Here is a 23,984-nt window from a genome sequence, read left to right on the forward strand (position 1 = left end):
GTCTGATGTATGAAATCACTTTTAATCAGTCAAGTTCTTGGTCAGATGTGAAGGACTCATCTCCATTCGGGGATGGGCTAGTCACAGTAAAGGGCATGTACCACATTGATCTCAAATAGTGGCTCTGGGTTAGAAGCAGCAAAGGCACTTATTTGAACCAAAGAAACAGAAGACGGCGGTACCCATACTACACATTTTACTACAGTGAAGGGTACATACTTCAGTTTCCGAGTCGTTGGAATCCAGCTGTGGTGGAAGGATGGGCAGCATGGGCTGGCCCATTTTAGCCATCCGAGAGATCAGCCTGGCCTTGACTGTATCAGGACTCTAAAGAGAAGGTACAAACATCACTGTGGCTGAGGCTTATTGCTTTCAAACAGGTGCACTTCTTTGCCTTGTGCCAAAACTTTTAATTTTTCTATTATTTATTGGAAGCCATTTCTTCTAGAACTCAAGAATTATTTATGAAACCAACTACAATGCAAATACTATGTAAATACAATACTGAGGAAGTAATGACAAGAAAGGTGTCCTGTGCACATTCAGCTCACACGCAATCCCTACAACACCCCCCAAAAGAGAGTCAGAATTAAAGATGTCATGTATAGAAGCATACAATTAATAATATCAACAGTAAAAATTCAGTCCTTGTAGATTGGAATGGACTGCTTTCATACGCACGGTCTCTTTTAAACCAAGGTCCCCAATGTAAAATGAGAGTGCAAATGCACACTTGGTTTATCTTCCTGGGTTTAGAAGAGTTTTTACCCACATCAGACCAATTGTGTATGCAGTGCCTCCTGCTGTGGCTGAATGTGCATAGGGCTGGAGGAAGGGCCTGGCTTCACCCATCACTTACTGTCCCCAGCAGTAGGGAAGGCCTTGCTGAACTTGAAGTTCATTGTCTACTCTCTGGTCCACCTGCAGCACACTCAGAGCCTGCATGGACCAAGTAGTGCAGCAGCAAACTATCTTTTACAACCTTCCTAAAAGCAGTCTAATCCAAACTTTACTGAAATAGCAGTTGGTCCTCTCCTCTGACCACTGGGGAAACAGAAAATCAGTGACCTGCTCAGAGTCAGTCAGTGGATGAAGAAGCCTCAATCCTTCTGAGAGTTTGAAAGTACAAGATGTCTACTCTTTCAGGTAAATGAGTGCTCTCCAATCCCTCTCCCACACACACCTTTGATAGTGGGGGAGATTGGTAGTATTGTTTTTGAGATAAAATACACACAACATAAAATTATATTAGCACCAATTATAATGTGAACAGTGCTTCTTAAGCATTTATAATATGCTAGCTATAATACTGAAAACTTAGTAAGTGCTCATTTCCTTATGACAATTTACAGATGAAGAAATAAACCTGTTTAAGAGAGTAAGTTCTTCAAGGTCATACAGAATAAGTAACAGAGAAAGCCAAGGATTAACCCCTAACCCATTCCTGTTGCAATAAATGGCATCTCTAAGATGGAAGTGCATTTTCCTGCTCACTAAACAACTTGACACAGGCTCTGTACTTAGAGCTTTATGAATATCTTTAATCCTCACAGGAATTGTTAATGGGGCTGTGAAAATTATTTTTGCCGTAACATTGAAGAATCTGAGGATTATAAAAGTTAGATCATTTTCTATGGGCCACATGCCTTTAATTCAGATGTATGGATGTAAAAGCTCAAGCTAATTTCTACTAATTTCCAAGAAAAATAAAATGAATATACGAACAACTAATTTCTATCCTATGTCAGTGGCTCTCAACCATGTGCTAGGCACATGAAACAAGCATTTCAGGGCTTAGGGGTACAGAATCATACTTACCGTATTTACAGTAAGCTGTTCACTGAGAGAGTTAGACTTGGAACGAAGAGCCGGCTCCCTGAAATCAAATAAAACATCTGAGATAATGCAAAATCTATAATCACAAGCCCAGATTACACTGGCCTTAAAACATTGTTTTTGAAACATCCAATTGAATAGCTAAAACTGAATTTTAACCCCTCTTTATTTGTATAGTCCTTGAATCACCAAAGCGGAACAATCTTTCATTCAGATTTGCTCTGTTGTCTCAGAGACCTGCATTCTGCATTCACGCTCTTTGCCCTCTGCTCAGCTTCCTTCCTGAGTTTTGCAGGTATTCTTATGACCATTTTACAGTTACTAATCCACTATCAGAAGACTGATATGCATTTTCCTGCTCCTGTCTTTGTTTTCCCCAATTACTTAAAATTGACTGTAGTTTTAAACTACATCTCAGGAACCATGTGGAACACTCCTAGAGCTGGCCACGGCCCTAGTGTCTTACCCAGATTTGAGAGGCAGTGTTATGGGTGGTGTCACAACAGGATCAGCTGGGAGGTTGTCAGCAGTGGGTATGGGGGAGGGGGCTGCAGAATCCCGGGAGCTCACACTATGGCCATCAGAGCCAGAATCTCTGGCAAACTTCACCTAGGGTGGAATAAAGGAAATTCCGCTACCATTAGATCATCCGTGTGTATGAATGAGCATGTGCACTTTTACAATGGGGCTGTTCTGCTTACTTGCTTATACATTAATGTACTTCTACATCAAAAATCTATCTTCACTGTTCTCAGTTACTGAAGAGTGTGTCTAACTTCAAGGTCATGCTCTTTCCTGCTATGGTCTACAAGGTAAAATCTCCAAAGAATTTCTGAACAGAACTCATAAACATGGATGCTATTTTTTTTTTTTTTTTTTTTGGTTTTTTGAGACAGGGTTTCTCTGTGTAGCCTTGGCCATCCTGGACTCACTTTGTAGACCAGGCTGGCCTCGAACTCACAGCGATCCGCCTGCCTCTGCCTCCCGAGTGCTGGGATTAAAGGCGTGCGCCACCACGCCCAGCTCACATGGATGCTATTTTAAAAACCTATTTCACATAATTAGATGGCTTATTTCTATCACAAATAATGCTTTAATAAATAACACTATGTCTACATTTTTGCACATAATCTTACATATTTCTAGTATAAATTCCTGTAAGTTAAATTATTGGATAAAAGGTGTACTCTTAAAAGCTGGGCGTGGTGGTACACGCTTTTCATCTCAGCACTTGGGAGACAGAGGCAGGTGGACTGCTGTGAGTTCGAGGCCAGCCTGGTCTACAGAGCTACTCCAGGACAGCCAAGGCTAACACAGAGAGACCCTGTCTCAGAGAAAAAAAGAAAAAGGTACACTCTTGGGCCAAGAAGGCCACTAAGTGGGTAAAAACCACACGCGTGCACACACACACACACACACACACACACAGAAAAGTATGATTATATATACAAATATGTATGGTCATTACAAACATACGCCACCATGCCAGCATGCCTGAAGGCAAGCATTTTTCAGAATCTGATTTATAAGTACAACACAGGGCAGCTTCACTTACCCGCCTAACTTCCACCTCAAACACCAGGCTGGAGTCCGCTGGCTGAGTCCAGCCTATTACTCCTTCAGAGCCAACGGCACAGGCTGAAGGAATGATAATCAACCGCTTTCCGCCTTTCTTCATGCCCAGTAGTCCGTCCTCTAAACCCTAGAGAAATCAGGGAAAAGCTCATAAGGCAAAAAGCACATGAACATGCACACAAACACATAAACTCACATGCAACACATACACAATCTATAATATTCCTTCTAAATAACTGTCATAGTGAACCAGAAAGACAGCTCACAGGGTAAGGGAACTTGCCACTAAAACTGATGACCTGAATTTGATTTCTGGGAAACCACATGGAGGGAGGAGAGAACTTTCTCCTGAACGTTCTAACCTCTCTCTCTCTCTCTCTCTCTCTCTCTCTCTCTCTCTCTCTCTCTCTCTCTCTCTCTATATATATATATATATATATATATATATATATATATATATACACACACACACACACACACACACATTAAAAGCTGGCCTGTCTGGAGTTGGGCAAGACCCCTAAATAACAGAAAAAAAGAACCCTATCTATGAAAGGAGAAAGGAAGCTATCCTTTCAGGTAGCACGGTTAAGCATTCCACCTGCTTGTTCACTCTCATGACTGTTAGCACTGCCGTCACTTCTCAAGTGAGAAAACAAGCTTTTGGAGGTTCAATTGCTGACCCTAAGATCATACAGCCAGCAGGTGTTAAGCTGAGGTTGAACATGAGACCTGCCTAACTTTGAGGAATATGCCTTAACTATTTAACAGAAAAAGTCTCCAAAGAATTTGGGGTAAACAGCCATAGGCAATACCATGAAAAAAACTCTTTTGTACATGGATGAATGGACACAGTGCAATGCACTAACATGTCCAACACCAAGACACTGCATCTATGTAAAATGTTCATTGATCAAGTAAAATTCACAAGTCAAATCCCAAAGCTATGGTCCTTATGCTCCATCAAATCAAACGGATGAGAACCCAGCATTATGGCAGCTGCTAGAAGAAACAGTGGCACCTCTCCATTACGCTGTAGGACGATGAAATCATTTCCTTAGAGGCACAGGATGAAAAGAAAGGGTGGGGTCTAAGAAAACAAATGCATTCATCTTCAGTACAGCTTCTCATAGGTAAACATCTCCCAATGTCAGCAGTGTAAACAGCTTTTTCCTTCCTACTTTTCAACCAAGCATTTCCAGGCTCTAAAAGAGAAGGTCGGGTTAGAGATGTCACAACATTTAAGCTTAATTCCAAAACAGGGTTTTACCTTGACAACTTTTCCTGATCCTAATTTCAGGCGAAGTGGTTTATCTTTGTTAGCCGTAGAGTCAAAAACCTGCCATTTGGTAAAGTAAAAAAAGTGAGCCGATTTCAAAAACAACACCCATCATGATGTTAATTAACTAATGGGGTCAGTACTTCCTGAACAGGAAGTGGGCAGGTATAATGGGCACAGGGCTCCTGAAGAGGATAAAAAGATGGAGCTACACCATAGTTCCATTTGTCAAATTGGGGGAACACATTTCTGGCACCACTCACTGAAGCACTTGCCAGCTTCAAATACTCTCAGTAAATGTACTCATTTGGTGCTGAGACAGCCCTTCCAAGAAAGCAGTGCAAAGATCACCAACATCCATGCACAAATCGAGGGGGAAAGTGCTTAGGGGAATTGATCAAGGCCAATGGGATACAATTGGGACTTAATCCCCGACACTGTTGTTTTTGGTTTTGGTTTTTGGTTTTCCGAGACAGACAGGGTTTCTCTCTGTGTAGCCTTGGCTGCCCTGGACTTGCTTTGTAGACCAGACTAGCCTCAAATTCAGAGATCCGCCTGCCTCTGCCCCTGAGTGCTATACCACCATACTTGGCTCCACAGCCTTGTGGGGTTTTTTTTTTTTTTTTCTTTTTTCTTTTTTCTTTTTTTTTTTTTTTTTTTTTTTGGTTTTTAGAGACAGGGTTTCTCTGTGTAGCCTTGGCTGTCCTGGACTCACTTTGTAGACCAGGCTGGTCTCAAACTCACACTGATCCTCCTGCCTCTGCCTCCTGAGTGCTAGGATTAAAGGCGTGTGCCCGGCATCACGCCCTTGTTTTTTGATGCAGGGTTTCCCTATGTAGCGCTGGCTGGATTGGAATTCACTATGTAGCCTTGGCTAGGCCCAAACTCAGAGAAATCTGCCTATACCTGCCTCCCAAGGGCTGGGATGAAAGGCCTGTGCCACCATGCCTCCCAAGGGCTGGGATGAAAGGCCTGTGCCACCATGCCTCCCAAGGGCTGGGATGAAAGGCCTGTGCCACCATGCCCCACACATTCATGCTGTCTAAGTCATGCAGCTTTTTCTGCCATATCATATCATTTCTATAAGCTTAACAATATTAAAAACACAACAATTCCAACTTATTTATAGTGTCTGTTAAAAAGGAAAATAGTAACTAGACACAGTTGGTATGTGCTTTTAATCCTGGCACTCTGCAGACAGGGGCAGAGGCAGAAGCAGACAGACCTCTGAGATCTCCAGGCCATCCTGGTCTACATAGCAAGTTCCAGGCTATACAGGGCTACATGGTAAGACCTTGTCTCAAAAAGAGAAAGAAAGATGGTGAAAAGGCCTAAAAATACGATCTATTTCCTAAAGACATATTCAAGTTTAACACTGGCAGTGAGGACAAGACATACATGAATTATCCTTGGGAAACTGTTTCCACCTGAATATGAGATGTGGTGTGGGGGCACTGAGTACATTTGACAGGAGCATTTCATGAGTGTGTCCCAAATACAGTGTGGAGACTAATTCAGCCTCCCCAGAGGTTTCTACTGGCCAATAGCCACAGTTCACTTTCCATGTGCACATGGAAGGCCACATGCCACACACATAGAAAGAACTTGCAGAGCATGCTGTCTTACCTGACCCAGCATATGATTTTGAAGGAGCCAGCCCGTATAGGCTACTTCCAAAGAATCTCCAGTGTCCACAGCAGGACCCTCTACTGCAACCAGGTCCTGACACAGCACTGCGTCCAAGGAAGAAATGCTATTGCACTTGGCCACACACACCTGAAAGATCAAAATCGGAGCACTATAAGCTTGGTTTAAGCTTCGTAGCCATCTGATCACTGCTAATATTCTTTCTCCAACAGCTCCATCCACTGACAGATTACAAGGTTAGAAGTAAGCCATTCCAAAGTCAGTAATCTGGCCAGCGATCAAGGTGCCTAACAAGACAGCACTGGAGTCAGAATGTCTGGATTCAGATCCAGGCATTGCCAATTCTTAATTCTGACCTGAGGCAAGGAACTTAATCTCCATACACCTACCCGTTCCCACTTGCAAAATGAAGAAAAGAACTTGGCAAAACTTACAGGGTGACTTTGAAAATTAAATGGGCTAATACCGAGTGCTTAGCAATGCACCTAGGAAATAGCAGTAAGTATGCAGAGGCTCTGACCTCATGATCTAATAATCACCTCCAAAAACCCAACCTCCTACTACCATTACCTCAGTGACTAGATTTCAACAATGTGACCTCTAGAGGGAAAGGCACATGGTTCAATCAAGCTTCTGATACTTTTTCATGAGGTGGAAAGAAAAAATACACAAAACATAGAACTCTTGAAGGAATACACGTACTTACACCTATTACACATGTTTAAAAAAAAAACCAATGTAATATGTTAACATGTGTACTCTGGGTAGTGAAGTTAGGATTTTGTATGTGTGTGTGCTGTTTATTTGTGTGGGTGCACATGTGTGTTCGGATGTGCATGTACTACCTTTAGCCTTGGTCCTCAGGAGCTGTCCACCTTGTATTTTTAGAGCGGATCTCCCACTGGCCTGGAGCTGCCCAAATGAGCTATGGTGGCTGCCTGGTGAACATTGGGATCCACCTGCTTGCCTGTCCAGCGCTGGGGTTGTAAGTATGCACCACTACTCTTGGCTTTCCCTTTTTCACATGGTTCTAGGGATTGAACTCACGTCCTCATGTTTACACAGCAAGCACTTTACTAACTAGCCCTTAAATTATTTTTCTACAATAAGTTTATAAAATTTTGAGTTTTTAAAAATGCTACTTTTACAATTTTCATGTATCTTTAAGAAAACTGTGTACCAAAAAGTGGGCATTTTTGTATGTGTATGTGTGTGTGGTACATGTGTTCAGATGTGTGGGCACATGGGTGTGTGGCTGCATGTGTCTGGAGGCCAGAGGTTAATGTCAGGTGTCTTCCTTGGTTGCTATATTGACTGATGCAGGGTCTCTGGCTGAACCCAGAGCTCCTTGATTCTTTTAGTCTAACCAGCCATCTAACTGTCTAACTGTCACATCTGTCCAGCACTTTTATGGTGCTGGGGGATGTGAACTCTGGTTCCTACACTTGTATAGCGACGAGTGCTTTAACCATTCCAGCCCAGCAAGAAGTGTTTAATCAAATAAGCTTATATTTCCCCATTTATCCCTTTCAACGTTTCCTCAGGCAGTTTCAGTAAGACCTTCTATTCTTTTCCTGAAACACAGCAAGTTTAGTGGGTTCTTTACCTTGTCATTAATAACATAGAGCAGTTATGGTCTTTGATAACTTAAATAAGGAAGACTCCAGACAAGTGCTGTGGCTTTGCCCAGGAAAGAGTAAGAAGACGTCACCTGTTTACTGAACGCCACAGCGGCCTTCTCTGACTCAAACATGATAGACCAGTTTTGTCTCTGGTCATCATAAAAGGTGCTGTAGTTATTTGGCCGAACCTGGGGGGGAAAGTTTGGAAAATTCATGTAGGGCAGCATATGGGTAAAGCTGACTTCCTCGGCTCACAGAGGAAGACCAATCCAGGGGACTGAGAGAGGTGGCTAACAGGAGCCCTCCCCCCACTGCACCCCCACCAGAAGAAGCCAGGAGACCTTTCTGGAAGGTTGCTTACTGATGACTAGGCCCACCTCTCCCATACAGCTAATGGGGCTATTGATTCCAGTACGAGGGACTCTTACCATTAGCTCAAAGCTCAGATGAATCGTAGCAACAGTCACTGGCTGCTGCTGACTGATGTAAAGAAGAATCCTATACTGTACTCAAAACCAATGGGCAGAAAAAGAAAACATGTTAAAAGGCAACACAGAACCAGCAATAAGACATGAGGTTACACTTCATACCGTTATGCATCTCAAAACTGCTCAGACTATGAATTACAATTTTTCACTGCCCATTTTACCTCTTCATTTCGGCCTCACTCTTGAGCCATAATTAGCAATAGCTTTATTTTGTTGGTATTTCCATTCATATGAGTGGTGACTAAGAAATGGTAACCAGATACTTTATGAATATGCAAGGCAGATTTGGGGTGCATGTCTGTAACCCCAACACTTGGGAGGCTGAGGCGAGAGGATTGCCATGACTCTAAGTTCAGCGTGAGCTATAGAATGAAATCCTGTCTCAAAAAAACCAACCAACCAACCAAAAACAAAAACAAAAACAAAAAAGCAAACAAAACCCACCAGCCAATCAATAACAACAACAAAAACCTTTTCTTTCTTATTTGTTTTGTTTTGGTTTTGGGTTTTTTGTGTTTTGTTTTGTTTTGTTTGTTTTTTCTGGTTTTTCGAGACAGGATCTCTCTGTGTAGTCTTGACTGTCCTGGACTCGTTTTGTAGACCAGACTGGCCTGGAACTCACAGAGATCAGCCTGCCTCTGCCTCTCAAGTGCTGGGATTAAAGGCGTGTGCCACCACTGCCTGGCCAATAAAAACCTTTTCAATCTGAGGGAGAAAAATACATGTACAGCCCAGTGAATTTTCACATGTATATGTGCTCATGTGGCTACCAGGCAGATTGAGAAAAGACCAATGTTTCTTTTCCTACATCCTAGATAGCTCCCTCTGTCCCCTCCCAACAGCAATCTCTCCTCACCCCAGAGAACCACTACTCTAACACAGTCACAGATCAATTTCACTATACGTAAATGAATATAAACAGCTTACAGGTCTTGAATTTGTCCTTTTTTTTTTTTTTTTTTTTTTTTTCACTTACAATGTAAACTAAGCCTTGTTACTTCATTTACCACTACTTGGTTCACTACTGTCAGTTACCATTGTTCTATATGAACAAACCACAATGTATTTACCCACTCTCGTAGTTATAGCTATTCAAGTTGGGAACAGTTTGAAACCATTATGGATAATGAATCCATGAACTTTCCCCATGTCTTGTGAAGGAGATTCCCATAGTAACAATCTTCTGGCAATGGATTCTCTCAACTTTGTTTGTCTGCTAATTTATTTTGCCCTTATTTATAACCAGTAATTTTCTTGACATCAGATTATCCATAGGGGGTCAAGATTATAGTACAGAGCTAAAGCATGTACTTAGCAAAGTCATGAATAAGAAAAAGCAAAAACGAACTTTGAGGGCACTGAGCTAACAACGTAAGGTAATCACAAAAACATCATTCCACTTACATGAGGTATGTAGAAGAGGCAAATTCAGAGATAACGGATTAGAGGTTATGGTGGACTAGGGAAGGGGAGATGAAGGGTTACCGCTTACTGATGCTTTCTGTTTGAGGTTATTAAAAGATGGGTGAAGTGGTAATGAATTCTTAGTACTATGAATGTAATGAAAGCCAGTGGACTGGGACTGCAGAGATGGGTTGGCAGTTAAGAGCACTGCTGTTCTTCCAGAGGACCCGAGTCCAATTCCCAGCAACCACATAATGGCTCACAATCACCAGTAGCTCCAGTCCTAAGGGAATCCAACACTCTCTTCTGGCCTCTTTTGGTACCAGGTACACAAGTACTATACAGACATACATGTAGGCAAACCACATATGCAGATAAGAAATAAATATAAATAAAGCAAAATAGTCACGGACTGTGTACTTAAAATGTTAAACTGCAAAAAAATAAATATATATATATATATATATATATATATATACACACACACACATATATGTATGTTAGTCAGCCTCCATGTGAATGGATTCTAGTCGTATAGATTTAAACATATACTTTTAAAAATATTCCCTAAATAATAGAACACCTATGTAGCATTTACATTCTATTAGATGGTACAAATAACTTAGAGGTGATTTAAAGTTTATGGAAGGATTTACAAATATAGCCTTCTGGCACTTTATATAAGGAACATTATTATACCATATATCTCTATCTTTATCTATCTATCTACATATATATGTATATATATATATATATATATATATATATATATATATATATATAGAGAGAGAGAGAGAGAGAGAGAGAGAGAGATATCACAGATTTTTCCTATTTAAGAGAGGGGAGGACCCTGGAACCAATCTTCCAGAGACTTATGGATGAGTATGTATATGTATACTATATATGGATTAAACAAACCTCCAAAGAATTAAACTTCACCCTCAGGCCTAGAGACACGATGATGGATCAGTGGTTAAGAGCACTTGCTGCTCTTCCAGAGGACCTGAGTCCATTTCCCCAAATCCATGATAGGATGATCAAAACTCTAACTCTAGGGAACAGATGCCTCTGGCCTCCTCAGCTACCTACACTCACATGCACATTCCCACATGCAGACACAAGTACTTACACATAACTAAAAACAGAAAAAAAAACATATTTTTAAGATAAAATTTGTCCTTAGAAATATGGGGAGCTGTGAAGGCTGCTATGTGATTTTATGTGAGATTTTTTTTTCAAAGTGAAGGGTTGAACCTTCAGTTCAACTGTAGACTGACCTGGTTGTAAGAGGATTAGACATTAGTAAGAATGAGTTTACTGCTGGGTGCAGTGATGCATGTAATCCCAGAACTCAGGGAGGCAGAGGCAGGCAGATCTCCGTGAATTCAAGGCCAGCCTAGTCTACAGAGCTTTACACAGAGAAACCCTATCTTTAAAAAAAAGAAGAAAGAAAGAAAAGAAAGGAAGAAAGAAAGAAAGAAAGAAAGAAAATTGTTTTACCGGGGCTAGAAAGTTGGCTCAGAGCTCATGCACACTGGTCTTTCTTGCATAGGACCCAGGCTTGATTCCTAACACCCACTTGTGACTCACAACCATCCTAACTCCAGTTCCAGAGGGATCCAATGCCCTCTTCTCACTTCCATGGGCACTGTGCACTCACTTGGTACACAGAAAAACAAAATGCAGGCAAAATATTCATATGCCTAAAACAAAATAAATAAATCATTAAAATGTTTAAGAATCAGTCTATCTCTGAGTTGCCCTGATTCTCAGGCAGGACCTTTCCAAGCTTTTGGCTGAAAGGCCTAGAAAGTCTCTAACTCCTTGATTCTTAAAGTTTTACCCAACAGATTTTTTCAGCTACATCCCCAACAAGTTTTAAATCTAGCAAATAGAGGGAAAGGAAGATGGCTGCTCCCTGTTACAAGTCCTCTCCCTCAATTAATGTCTCTCGTATATACCACAAAGCTGCAGGGATTGTTCTGACTCTGGCATAGTGTCTGGACTTCGGTGCCATCCCTGAATTCAATAGATGTCACACAGGGAAAATCAACATTGAGCTGCAAGAGTCTCCAATTTTGTCAGTTTCTCATTTCTTAAGCAGTCTCTCTGCTTGTGTCCTACCTGCTGCCTAGACTACACCTCAAATCAGCAATATGCTCTAGATACAGAACAGAGACATCTCACTGGTGAGGTTTTTCTCTGAGGTTTTAATTTGTCAACCCTTCATCATTTCTTCAGCTCTCCGGTGAGGTGGGTTTTTGTTTTAGTTTTTGCTTTTGTTCTTGTTTTTTCTTTTTTTTTTTAATTAAAAAAAACTTTATATATAATTGTTGCAATTTATTTGTTTCTCTTCTAAGACAGTGTCTCACTCAAGGGCTGGCCCTTGAACCCACAGAGACCCTCCTGCCTCTGTCTCTCAAACTCTGAAAGATCTGTGCTACCACAGCTATCAGAGTCTACTTTTTATTTAATATGAAGAGGTGTTTTGTCTGCAGGTATGTCTGTGTACCATGTTTGTGCCTTGTGCGTGGTGCCTGCTGAGGCCAGAAGAGAGCATTGGATGCCCTAGAACGGAAGTTACAGATAGTGTGAGCAGTGCTGTGGATGCTGGGAACTGAATCTGGGTCCTCTGAAAGGGTAGCCAGGGTTCTTAACCATTGAGCCATCTCTCCAACCCTCAAAATTTATTTTATTTTTGTGTATGGGTGTTTTGCCTGCAAAAATGTCAGTGTATACATTGCTTACAGAGGCCAGAAGAGGGCGTGAAATCGCCTGAATTGGAATTACAGACAGCTGTGAGCCAAGATGTGGGTGCAGGGAACCAAACCCAGGTTCTCTGGAAGAGAAGCCAGTACTCTTAACCACTAAGCCACTTCTCCAGCCCCTTAACTGCTTTTTTTTCTAATTGGTTCTCCAATCCACCACCTTTTCTGCCAATAAAGCATATCTCAAAACTAGAGTTCTCAGATCCAAATTATAATCTCCAGTGAATGAATAGATTGGATAATAATCAGCAGCAGCTGCTAAACATAAAACAAGAGGCAGCCAGGCACCATTTGCTTCCTAATGGGAGGATGAAAGATTTAAGGGGCACAGGAACCAACTGCAATGGAGAATCTAACTAGATGCTGATTCAAATAGAAGTATAACAATAGAAGAAAAACAATAAAAGAAAAAAATTGATCACATCCTGAAAGTGACTGAAATTAAGATGTACTATTTACTTTTTTAATAGTGATAATGGCATGATAGTTTTGTTTTTAAGGATCTCATCTTTTAGAATTATATACTAAAGCATTTACCACTGAAATTGTATATTGGAGATCAGTTCAAAATAATTGAGTGGGAAAAGAAAGAGGCGAGGCGGGATCACAGATGAAAGACTAATAACCACTGGAGCTTAGTACTAATACTGTGGCTTAATATTTAAGTCCCACTGGTTTGTGCTTCAAATTTCCCAGACCTGTTTTGGTATGTCTGAGAGGGTTGTCCATTGTGTTGGTCACCGTGGGCAACTAATCTTAGCTTTGTGCTGAGAGTGGCAGAGCAGCAGGAACACTGTGTTCTCTGGACCTCTGAAATACCAGAATTTCTTATGTCTAGCTCAATAATGTCTAACTCAATGATTCAATGTTCTGGAGTGGTATTTGAGCTGGATGTACTAACTCAAGGAAGTCACGCTTGGGGGCAATTAGTAACATCCACTACACTTCACCCTGACTATTGTACAGTGATCACCTGCTCAACCTTATTTTCAGTCTTGCAAGGAAAAGTATTGGTCATTGACACAGGTATAAAGACAGAGCACACTGACAGTATGATGAGTGCTCATTAACTACTCGACAAACAGTGCACTCTACAGCTTTCCCGCCCTTACACCAGCACCACCACAGAGGAGCCCTCTAAAGCAAACATTCGGAGCAAACATTGTTCTAATGCATAACAGTAAGCAAACCAGGGCTATCTACTCAATTCTAATAGTACACACTCTGGCCAGGCAGATGAATGCCAGACCCCTGGTATTAATAATACCTGGATGTGGCGTATGAATCAATATGGGGCTTCTTACCTCTCTGGTTGTGTGGTTCCCCAAGACAGCAGCTCCAAATTTTCCCTGCTTTGCATATTGACCACTTATGCTATGGAAGCAAGAAAACAACAAATATCAGGACCCCTCTAAACCATGAAGAGCCAGTTTTCTGTTCTGACACAACTAAAGGCATCTGGCCTTTAGAAAAGTTCAGAGGAAAGCTGCTTTTAATATAAAGCTCCTCTGCAATTTCCAAAATGGTCTCACTGGTATAACTCTGGCGGGCCTAGAACTCCCAAAGATCCCGCAGTCTCAGCCTCCCAAATGCTGGGATTAACAGTGAGTGCCAACACACCCAGCCCCAACTTCTGTATTTTTCAGTCATCTACTATGCACAGTATGCTTAAGAACTGAGGGTCCAAACACTAACTGCGCAGATAAGGTAATGCTGAGTTTCTCTGAGGCTTTGTCTAGGCAAATGCTGAGGAACTAGGCTGCAATGAGCCCAGGCTTCTGAGAAAGGACAAGAACTGCAGCCTGCGCTTCACTTTTCTCTCCCGAGTACTTACTATCGATATGCATGCACTGCAGTTGCAAACAGCACTGAGGAAGTGCCTGTGGTGGCTGTTGCTGGATTTGGTGCTGTCTGATTTCCTGAAGATGAAGAAAACAAAGGTGACATTCATTTTTTGAATTTTAACCTCAAAACTAGCCTCAAATTTCCACTTCATAGTTAACAATTATCATAACAATGCTTTCATTATCACTATTCTCACTGGATCCAGCGATAGCTCTGTGACCGGGTCAGGCGTTGAGGAAACAGGCTGAGAGAGCTTTCCACAATGACAGTAGATGAAGCTAGACTCACTCCAGCCCTAGCATCATACACTACAGACTAGAAGTCTAGAAAACAGGGCCCTCCTACAACGTTTCCTCTTTTCAAAGAAATGACAGCTAGGGTACATACAAATAAAGCTATTGCCTCTTCTGGCACAGGGAATTTAGGGTGATAGCCCAGATGAAAGTTCCTAGAAGGAACCCTACCTGACACTGAACCCTACCGGGCTGATCAGCTAATCAGAAGGTCAATGATTGAACCGATGTGTGTTTGCAGGTTCACAGACCAATTACAACCTATCCTGAGCTGTCTTCAGGCCACCTTAATAGCCCTCCCTTGCCCACTCCTGTGTCTAATCTAATATCCTGGTGTCTAACAGGTAGAGCCTTTTGGAATGTATTAACTTAGAAGACCACTAGCTTCCACTGGCCTCGAACTCACAACGATTTGCCTAACTCTGCCTCCTGAGTACTGGAATTACAAGTGTGCACCACCATTTGCCTGACTTGAAATTAGGTAAATTCTTAGAGTTAGTCAGAGTATTTTGTGTAGCTACCAAAAAGCAATCCAGGCAGGAGCCATAAGCCATCCACTTAGGTTTGTTTGGAGAATATAGAGAAGACTTATAATATAGTCAATGAGAAATTAAAGGGGCCAAGTTGAATCTTCATTTTGTTTTAAAATACTAAAAAAAAGCTACTGCAGAGAAAGGACTCAGAATATTTATTTAATTTTGAGTGATGAGGTTATAGGTGATTATTTTCATTGTGCTTTCTTATACTTATCTGACTTTCTACAATGTACTTGTACTCTAAAATGAGGGGAGGTGTTCATACAGAAAAATAAGGGGAAAAAGGGGGTTTTGAAAGTAAGTTTATTAATTTTGTTTGTGTTCTCTCATTACTTTTCTATTAAGACATTCATCTCCTCAGCTTAGCATGTAGTTTACCTCTGGGTATAGTGTGAACACTTGTGGTCCCAGCATGCTAGAGGCTGAGGTAAGGGGATCATGAGTTCCAGGCCAGGTTGGACTACACAAAGGAGACCCAGCCTCCAACAGACGGACAGACAGACAGACAGACAAAAACCAAAACAACAGCAGAATGCAATGTACCCTTAACATACTATTTTGAATCATTAGCATTTCTGTATAGCCCTTGATAGATTTAGGTAATGGGTGTGGTTCAAATGTTGATGTAAAAAATACAGCCATAACCTCAAATAGGACAAGAGTTTATTCTGAAGCCAAAAATGAGCCATTGTGAGCCTGATCTACAGAGTGAGTCCAGGACAACCAAGGCTATACTAAGAAACCCTGTCCTGCAAAACAAAACAAAACAAAACAAAAACCAATAGAATTTATCTTATTTCCTACTGTGCTGCATTTTTTTGGGAAGATTCCAAATTTTCTGTTATACATAATGCTATGGTAAACATCCTTAAAACACACACACACACACACACACACACACACACACTGACTCTTAGATGAAATTCCTGAGAACAGAATTGTGAGGTGAAGCAGCATGAAGGCCTTGTTTTGGCTCTACCCTGCCCATGTCCTTTGGCAATGCCTCAGCAACTTACACTCCCATCAGGAGTTCAGCTGTGACCGTTCCACATCATTGCCAAGGGGAAACTGTCATTTGACATCTTCACCGAGTAAGAGAACAACAGGAAAGGGGGAGGACCATCTCACTGCTGTTTTATCTGAATTTACTGATTTTAGAGAAGCCAAATCTAAACATTGCTCAGGGCTTGGCATCAAGAAACAGAACATTAGCCTACAAAGAATGGGAACAAGTTGTGAAAATGAAGTGACCACTGTGTTTTCTTAGTGGTGTGTTCTGTTTTCCTTATTGTGTTTATAAAGCTATAGTCAGTTTAGTTTAATCTGTACTTTTTAGCATGCAGTGCCTTTACTTCTGATAAAGCAATCCACAGGAGTGGGGTGGGGAGGCCAGCATGAGATAATCTAGACAAGTATGGAACTCAGAAAAAAATTAGTATCTGTGGAGGCCAACTCAGCATCTCCTCTGGGTTAGGGCAGCGTCTTGTAGCCCTCTCAGGCTATTATCACCACAGCTCATGCCCTGAAGGGGAAGGGCTATTTCTGCATCGGCCAGGGCACAGGCAGAGAGCATGGCCTTTCACCCTGTGATCTTCCCATCGGCTCAGGATTCCTCCTTCTCTGAAGTCAACATTACTGTGATTCTTAAACCTGGCACTTAAGAAGAAATCTTTTTCTTTTTTTCTTTTTTTGGTTTTTCGAGACAGGGTTTCTCTGTGTAGCCTTGTCTGTCCTCACTCTTGGTAGATGAGGTTGGGCTCAAACTCACAGCAATCCGCCCGCCTCTGCTTCACAAGTGCTGGGATTAAATGCATGCACTACCACACCCAGCAAGAGGAAATCTTGTAATGTGTAGTCTTGAAAAAACATTTTTGAGCAAAGATTTTTTTATTTTACTCTCTTTGTTCAGGAGATGATTGGATATTCTAGCTTCCCTATTCATTAGTGACTTTGTCTTGACCCCTTTTAATTTCTTAATTTAAAAAAAAGGCATTCTTCTACTCTATTATATCTTTTTGTTGTTGTTTGTTTTTGTTTTTCAAGACAACAGGGTTTCTCTGTGTAGCCTTGGCTGTCCTGGACTCACTTTGTAGACCAGGCTGTCCTTGAACTCACAGAGATCCACCTGCCTCTGCCTCCTGAGTGCTGGGATTAAAGGCGTGCGCCACCACATCTGGCTCTACTATATCCTAAAGGTAAAATCACTAACGGTGAAAAGGTATTCACTCCTGTATGCCTTCTAGCTTCTCTTTTACTTGAAAAATATTTTTTCACAAAAATTATAAATTTCTCTACCTTTATGAAAAAGGGGAAGGGCCTAAGGAAGTAGCTCAGTCATTAAGATGCTTGCTGCCAAGCATCCCAGGACCAATATGACGGAAGGAGACAACTGACTCCTACAAGTTATCTTCTGACCTCCAAACCTGGGTCATGGCATGCACATGCCTATATACATGCACACAATCAATCAATCCATTTGGGGGTTAGGGGGATGGAGACAGGGTTTCTCCATGTAGCCATGTCTAGCCTCCAAGTCACAGAAATCTACCTGTTTCTGCCTCCCAAGTACTAGGATCAAAGACATGTGCCACCACTCACCAGCCAATCAATCCATTTTTTTTTTAATGAAGAAAAAAAAAAAAACCAACAAGTTATCTCATCAAATAAGCCCAAGGTGGTTTTCTTTCTTCCACACCTAGTCAGGAGCACACAGCTAACGAAGAAATGAGGGAAGTGCTCCTCAGACTTTCCTGGAGTCTTCAGTGTTTAGTCCCTTTAGCCATAACTGAGTTTATGTACTGTTGAACACAGGAACATGCCTGTGATCCCAGCCTGTGAGAGGCAGAGACAGGAAACTCTCAAGCTGGAGGCTGACCTGGGCTACATGAGGAGATGCGCTGTTTGAACTCAGCCTCTGCTTGGGGCCCAACAGAAGAAATCAAATAGAGTGACATTATTTTAGAATTCCATGTCACCAAAACAAAAACCAAAACCAACCAAGCAAGCAAACAAACAAACAAAACAAAACAAAAAACAACAGCAGCCCAGGACTTTTAGGCTGATACTTTAAGTCAAAAAACATAAATAAACCCAAATTTCATGTGCCTGTGTCTGGTGCCATGTGAGATGCCTCACATAGACCAGTTCTTGTTGCCTATTGTCCTCTTTTACCAGGAAAGGAACGTCAAAATGGCTAATCTGCCTTTCCAGACTCTGACTTGTTCTGCTCCTTTTTGCCTATATAAAGCCAAGGTCCTATTCTCCACTCATCAGAACGCCTCATTTTACACATGCTACTTCCTGATTCTAGAACTGCAAATAAAAGTCAGTTAAGAAAGCTCTTAAAACTTTACTGAAATTTTGTCTTTTGACATTGTTGCTGAGGTAACTTAGGGTGGGGCTCCTAAGGACAGAGCCAGCCACCAGGAACACAAAGTAATACAGGATTAGGGACTATAACTTTTAGGTACACTCACCAACTTTGAGGAAAGATGGGCTAGAGCAAGCTGTATAAAAAACTCTTGAAGCATAAAGCTTGAAAAGCTTCTAGGCTGTAAAGCATACAAGGTGCTGGGAGGGTGGTCCACCCAGAGAGGGAGGGTGGTCTACCCAGAGAGGGAGGGTGGTCCACCCAGAGAGGGAGGGTGGTCCACCCAGAGAGGGAGGGTGGTTCACCTAGAGAGGGAGGGTGGTCCACCTAGAGAGGGAGGGTGGTCCACCTAGAGAGGGAGGGTGGTCCACCTAGAGAGGGAGGGTGGTCCACCTAGAGAGGGAGGGTGGTCCACCTAGAGAGGGAGGGTGGTCCACCTAGAGAGGGAGGGTGGGTCCACCTAGAGAGGGAGGGTGGGTCCACCTAGAGAGGGAGGGTGGTCCACCTAGAGAGGGAGGCTGGGTCCACCTAGAGAGGGAGGGTGGGTCCACCTAGAGAGGGAGGGTGGTCCACCTAGAGAGGGAGGGTGGTCCACCTAGAGAGGGAGGGTGGTCCACCTAGAGAGGAAGGGTGGTCCACCTAGAGAGGGAGGGTGGTCCACCCAGAGAGGGAGAGTGGTCCACCCAGAGAGGGAGGGTGGTCCACCTAGTGAGGGAGGGTGGTCCACCCAGAGAGGGAGGGTGGTCCACCTAGAGAGGGAGGGTGGTCCACCCAGAGAGGGAGGGTGGTCCGCCTAGAGAGGGAGGGTGGTCCACCCAGAGAGGGAGGGTGGTCCACCTAGAGAGGGAGGGTGGTCCACCCAGAGAGGGAGGGTGGTCCACCTAGTGAGGGAGGGTGGTCCACCCAGAGAGGGAGGGTGGTCCACCTAGTGAGGGAGGGTGGTCCACCCAGAGAGGGAGGGTGGTCCGCCTAGAGAGGGAGGGTGGTCCACCCAGAGAGGGAGGGTGGTCTGCCTAGAGAGGGAGGGTGGTCCGCCCAGAGAGGGAGGGTGGTCCACCTAGAGAGGGAGGGTGGTCCGCCCAGAGAGGGAGGGTGGTCCGCCTAGAGAGGGAGGGTGGTCCGCCTAGAGAAGGAGGGTGGTCTACCTAGAGAGGGAGGGTGGTCCACCTAGAGAGGGAGGGTGGTCTACCTAGAGAGGGAGGGTGGTCTACCTAGAGAGGGAGGGTGGTCCACCTAGAGAGGGAGGGTGGTCTACCTAGAGAGGGAGGGTGGTCTACCTAGAGAGGGAGGGTGGTCTACCTAGAGAGGGAGGGTGGTCTGCCTAGAGAGGGAGGGTGGTCTGCCTAGAGAGGGAGGGTGGTCTGCCTAGAGAGGGACGGTGGTCTACCTAGAGAAGGAGGGTGGTCCACCCAGAAAGAGCCCAGAAAGTATGCATCCTGTCAACCTACTCCACCATTCTCTATCCATTTGTGTACAAATGGCTGTATTAGTATCCTTATAGTATCTTTTCTAATAAACCAACAAACATAAAGAACCCAATTACCCTGAATTCTATGAGTAATCCCCGCCAATTACTGAACCAGGGGAGAGGCGGAGGGTGCCATGGGACTGCTGGTCAGTCAGGAGCACAGAGGGCCTGACTGTCTTCTTAGGTGAGGGCATCTGTCTGAGGGATCTGACATTATGTCTGTAGGAAACCTCAGGACTGAACTGAGTCACAGGGTACTCAGATGGTGTCAGCTGCAGAACAGCTTAGGACGGAAGAGGCATCCTACACAGCAGAGGCACTCGTGCAGAATCCACGGGAATGGACAGGAGTGTTTGTTTCTTCCTCTTACAGGGCCATACCTGAGAGATCTGCTTCCAACTACTCTTCACTATCCTGCCAAGTACCATCTGACTAGTCAGTGTCATTCGTGCCTCGCATGTAAAAGGCCCCCACACTTCAATCTTCAAGTATTTAATTTACTGTCCCTCACTATCTGCTCTCCTTGGGGCTTACAGCATGAATCCCTTATCCTCGTCGGCTTCTTGCCTCAAAACAGCAAAGTGCAGAGGAAAGAGAAAGCTGTGCAGTCAGTCAACTCAGAGTTCAAATTTCAATTCTGCCATTAGGGTTGACTGATCAAATTCCCAAACTGCTCAGAGCCCCCAAAATCTGGTCATGTCACCTACTTTACAAGATCACCGTGAGAATGAAATGACAATCCACCGGAAGCACCAAAGATACACAGCAGACTCCCTTTCTGCAGATGCCGTTTAACAAATGACTCCTGTGTCCTCAGTGATGAACAAACCAGGATGCAACAATGAGTGCTTTGGGCAGTTTTAGCAATAAGGGCAGAATTTGCCTACTATTGTCCCTATCAGTTCCCAACAAAGGGCACCGTGTAGCTGCTAGAAGCCAGGACCCGAGAGCTTCAGAAGGCAATCACGACTGAGGGTAAGCTTGGGCTGACTGGTGGGCAGTATCGGTATGATACTGGTAACTTTATGTGTTGTTATAGCAAACTAACTGCCAGAGCAACTTAAGGAAGGAAGGGTTTATTCTGCTTCCTTGGGGGTCAGAGTCCGTTGTGGTAGGAAAGGGATGGCAGCAGGCGTGTGCACTGCAGTCAGGAAGCAGAGAGAAACAAGTGCTGCTGCTCTACTCACTCCCTCGTTTCCGCCCAGTGCTGGAGCCCAGCCCATGGATGGTGCCACACACATTTAAAGTGGGTTTTCTCCTCCAGTTCACCCAGTATAGAAACTCCTCATGGATAGGCCCAGAACTGGTCTCTTAACTGATCCTAAATCCTATCAAATTCATTTAACTGTTATAGCATGTCAAATTCCAAAGACAGCCATTCCAACCAACCTATTACGACACAATCCTAATGCCTCTGAATTTACCTGTCGCTGCTGCCGCCTGGCCTTTCTTGGGCTGCTTTGGAGCTGTGTACTGGAAGAATTCATTTCCATGGCCCATAGTTGCTTGATCCAGTCCAAAAAGAGAAGCCAGCTTGGCACTGTTAATGGAACAGGAAAGTACATTTTCATTTGACATATCCCGCACTTGCAATCACTTTAATGCTGCTGCCTGTAATCTTAACTCTCTGACGGTGTAACTGAGCATTCAGTAACAGCAGTATCCGCTGAGGCTGTCGGAGATCAAGACTGTGTCTGTGGTTGGATTGATACCTACGGCTGGCCCGAGCTCCATCTGGTTGTCTGATTGTACTTCCTAAAGATTTCTCAACTGCAGTCACTGCTCACATGCTTACTCTCACTTCCTCGGCTTATGCTGCCATCACCTCTGCCTAGTTTTGACCACTGTAACAATCTCCTAATTCACCTCCCTCCCTATGTAGTTCATTTTCTGCCCCCAGCTCTACTGCAGTGCTGAGGATTGGCTAGAGAGCCTTAAGCATGCTAGGCAAGTGCTCTACCACTGAGCTATATCCACCACCACCTCTTCTATGTCACTTCCCTTTACAGTGAAGCCTTGATAATTGGCCAAGCTGGCCTTGAACTCTCCCCTGTAGCTGGGATTACAGGCCTGCACCAGCAGACCCAGCTCTTCTTATCTACTTCTAGCACTCTACACACTGCGTCTACGGGATTACTCTCGATGACTCTTCAATGTTAGTAAGATACAGACTTGGAACTTGGGCCACAAAAATGGCTTAGTGGGTAAAGGTGCTTGCGGCCAATCTTGACGCCGTGAGCTCAATCTGTAGAAATCATGTGGTAAAAAGGAGAGAAACAATTCCTACAAGTTACCCCTGATCTCCATACTCATGCATGACACACATGTGTGTCCATGCATCTACACACACACACACACACACACACACACACAAAAATGTAAAAAAAAAATCTTAAAACAAAATTAAACTCAGCTGGGCATAGTGATGCACGCTTTTAATCCCAGCATTCGGAAGGCAGAGGTAGGCGGATCTCTGTGAGTTCAGCCAGGGATAGTATACGGAGAAACTTTGTCTCAAAAAAGCAAAAAAAAAAAAAAAAAAAAAAAAATCAAACTCTACAAGACGGTTTTCGAGGACCCTTCAAGATTTCATCTCCCCTTACTTCCACGGCTTCATACTTGGCCATTTCTCACCTCCAACTATGTGCTAAAGGTACTATAAGAAACTTTCAGTTTCTTCTTTTAATTTTTTTAAAAAGATTTATTTATTTATTAAGTATGCAGTGTTTTGCCTGCATGTGTGCCTGAAAGCCAGGAAAGGGCACCAGACCTCATTATAGATGGTTGTGAGCCATCAACTGGTTGCTGGAATTCAACTCAGGACCTTTGGAAAAGCAGGCAGTGCTCTTAACCTCTGAGTCATCTCTCCAGCCCCAGGAGGACAGAGGCCTTCAGAGAGAAGAGAAATCATTGCTGGTGGCATCTGTAACAAGCTGGAGACCTACAACAGGGTATACTTCTGGGAGGACATGGGGGTGACTCTAGCTGAGACTCCTTGTAGCAGGGCTCATGGAGACTGAAGGGGACACCCTTTAATTAGATATGACCTCTAGAGGAGGGAGGGGGACACCCACCCACTCACAAAAACTTCAACCCAGCGGGGCGTGGTGGCACACACCTTTAATCCCAGCACTTGGGAGGCAGAGGCAGGCAGATCACTGTAAGTTTGAGGCCAGCCTGGTCTACAAAGCAAGTCCAGGACAGCCAAGGCTACACAGAGAAACCCTATCTCAGGGGGAAAAAAAAACTTCAACCCAACATTTACCTTGCCTACCAGATATGCAGGAATAAAGCCAGAGTAGAAATTAAGGAAATGTCCAATAAATGCCTGGCCCAACCTGAGACCCACCCCATGAGAGAGGACCAACCCCTGACACTATTAATGGCACTTTGCTATGCTTGCAGACAGTAGCCTAATCTAGCTGTCCTCTGAGAGGCTCCACCCAGCAGCATCTCCAAACAGATGCTGAGAGTCAGAGCCAAGCATTGGGTGAAGGGTAGGGAGTCTTGTGGGAAAGTGGCAGGAAGGATAGAAGGACCTAGAGGGGACAGGAACTCCACAAGAAAACCAACAAAGTCAACTAACCAGGGCCCAGAGGGGCTTGCAGAGACTGAAGCACCAACCAAGGACCATGCATAGATTGGACCTAGGCCTCCTACACAGATGTAGCTGATGGGCAGCTTGGGCTTCATGTGGATCTCCTAGTAAGGGGAGCCAGGGCTATCTCTGACATGAACTCTGCTGCCTACTTTTTATCCCTTCCCCCTAGTGGGGCTGCCTTACTAGGCCACAGGGGAAGAGGACATGCTCAGTTCTGATGTGACTTGATACACTAGGATGGGTTGGCATGGG

The 23,984-nt window shown here is 43.6% G+C and overlaps 1 protein-coding gene across 1 annotated transcript in view; it reads right to left on the bottom strand.

Annotated features, from left to right (window-relative positions):
• Positions 1–23,984, bottom strand: part of Fkbp15 (FKBP prolyl isomerase family member 15) — a 57,211-nt gene that overhangs the window by 28,353 nt on the left and 4,874 nt on the right. The window contains exons 2-12 of the mRNA XM_051162826.1: positions 21,556–21,671; positions 14,454–14,538; positions 13,924–13,993; positions 8,388–8,462; positions 8,049–8,147; positions 6,317–6,466; positions 4,682–4,750; positions 3,392–3,538; positions 2,303–2,445; positions 1,819–1,876; positions 220–327 (exon numbers count right to left, since the gene is read on the bottom strand). Coding sequence (XP_051018783.1) covers positions 220–327; positions 1,819–1,876; positions 2,303–2,445; positions 3,392–3,538; positions 4,682–4,750; positions 6,317–6,466; positions 8,049–8,147; positions 8,388–8,462; positions 13,924–13,993; positions 14,454–14,538; positions 21,556–21,671 — 1,120 coding nt within the window. The remainder of the gene's footprint in view (positions 1–219; positions 328–1,818; positions 1,877–2,302; positions 2,446–3,391; positions 3,539–4,681; positions 4,751–6,316; positions 6,467–8,048; positions 8,148–8,387; positions 8,463–13,923; positions 13,994–14,453; positions 14,539–21,555; positions 21,672–23,984) is intronic.

The sequence above is a fragment of the Acomys russatus genome, chromosome 2 (genome assembly GCF_903995435.1).
Source record: "Acomys russatus chromosome 2, mAcoRus1.1, whole genome shotgun sequence".
NCBI lineage: Eukaryota > Metazoa > Chordata > Mammalia > Rodentia > Muridae > Acomys > Acomys russatus.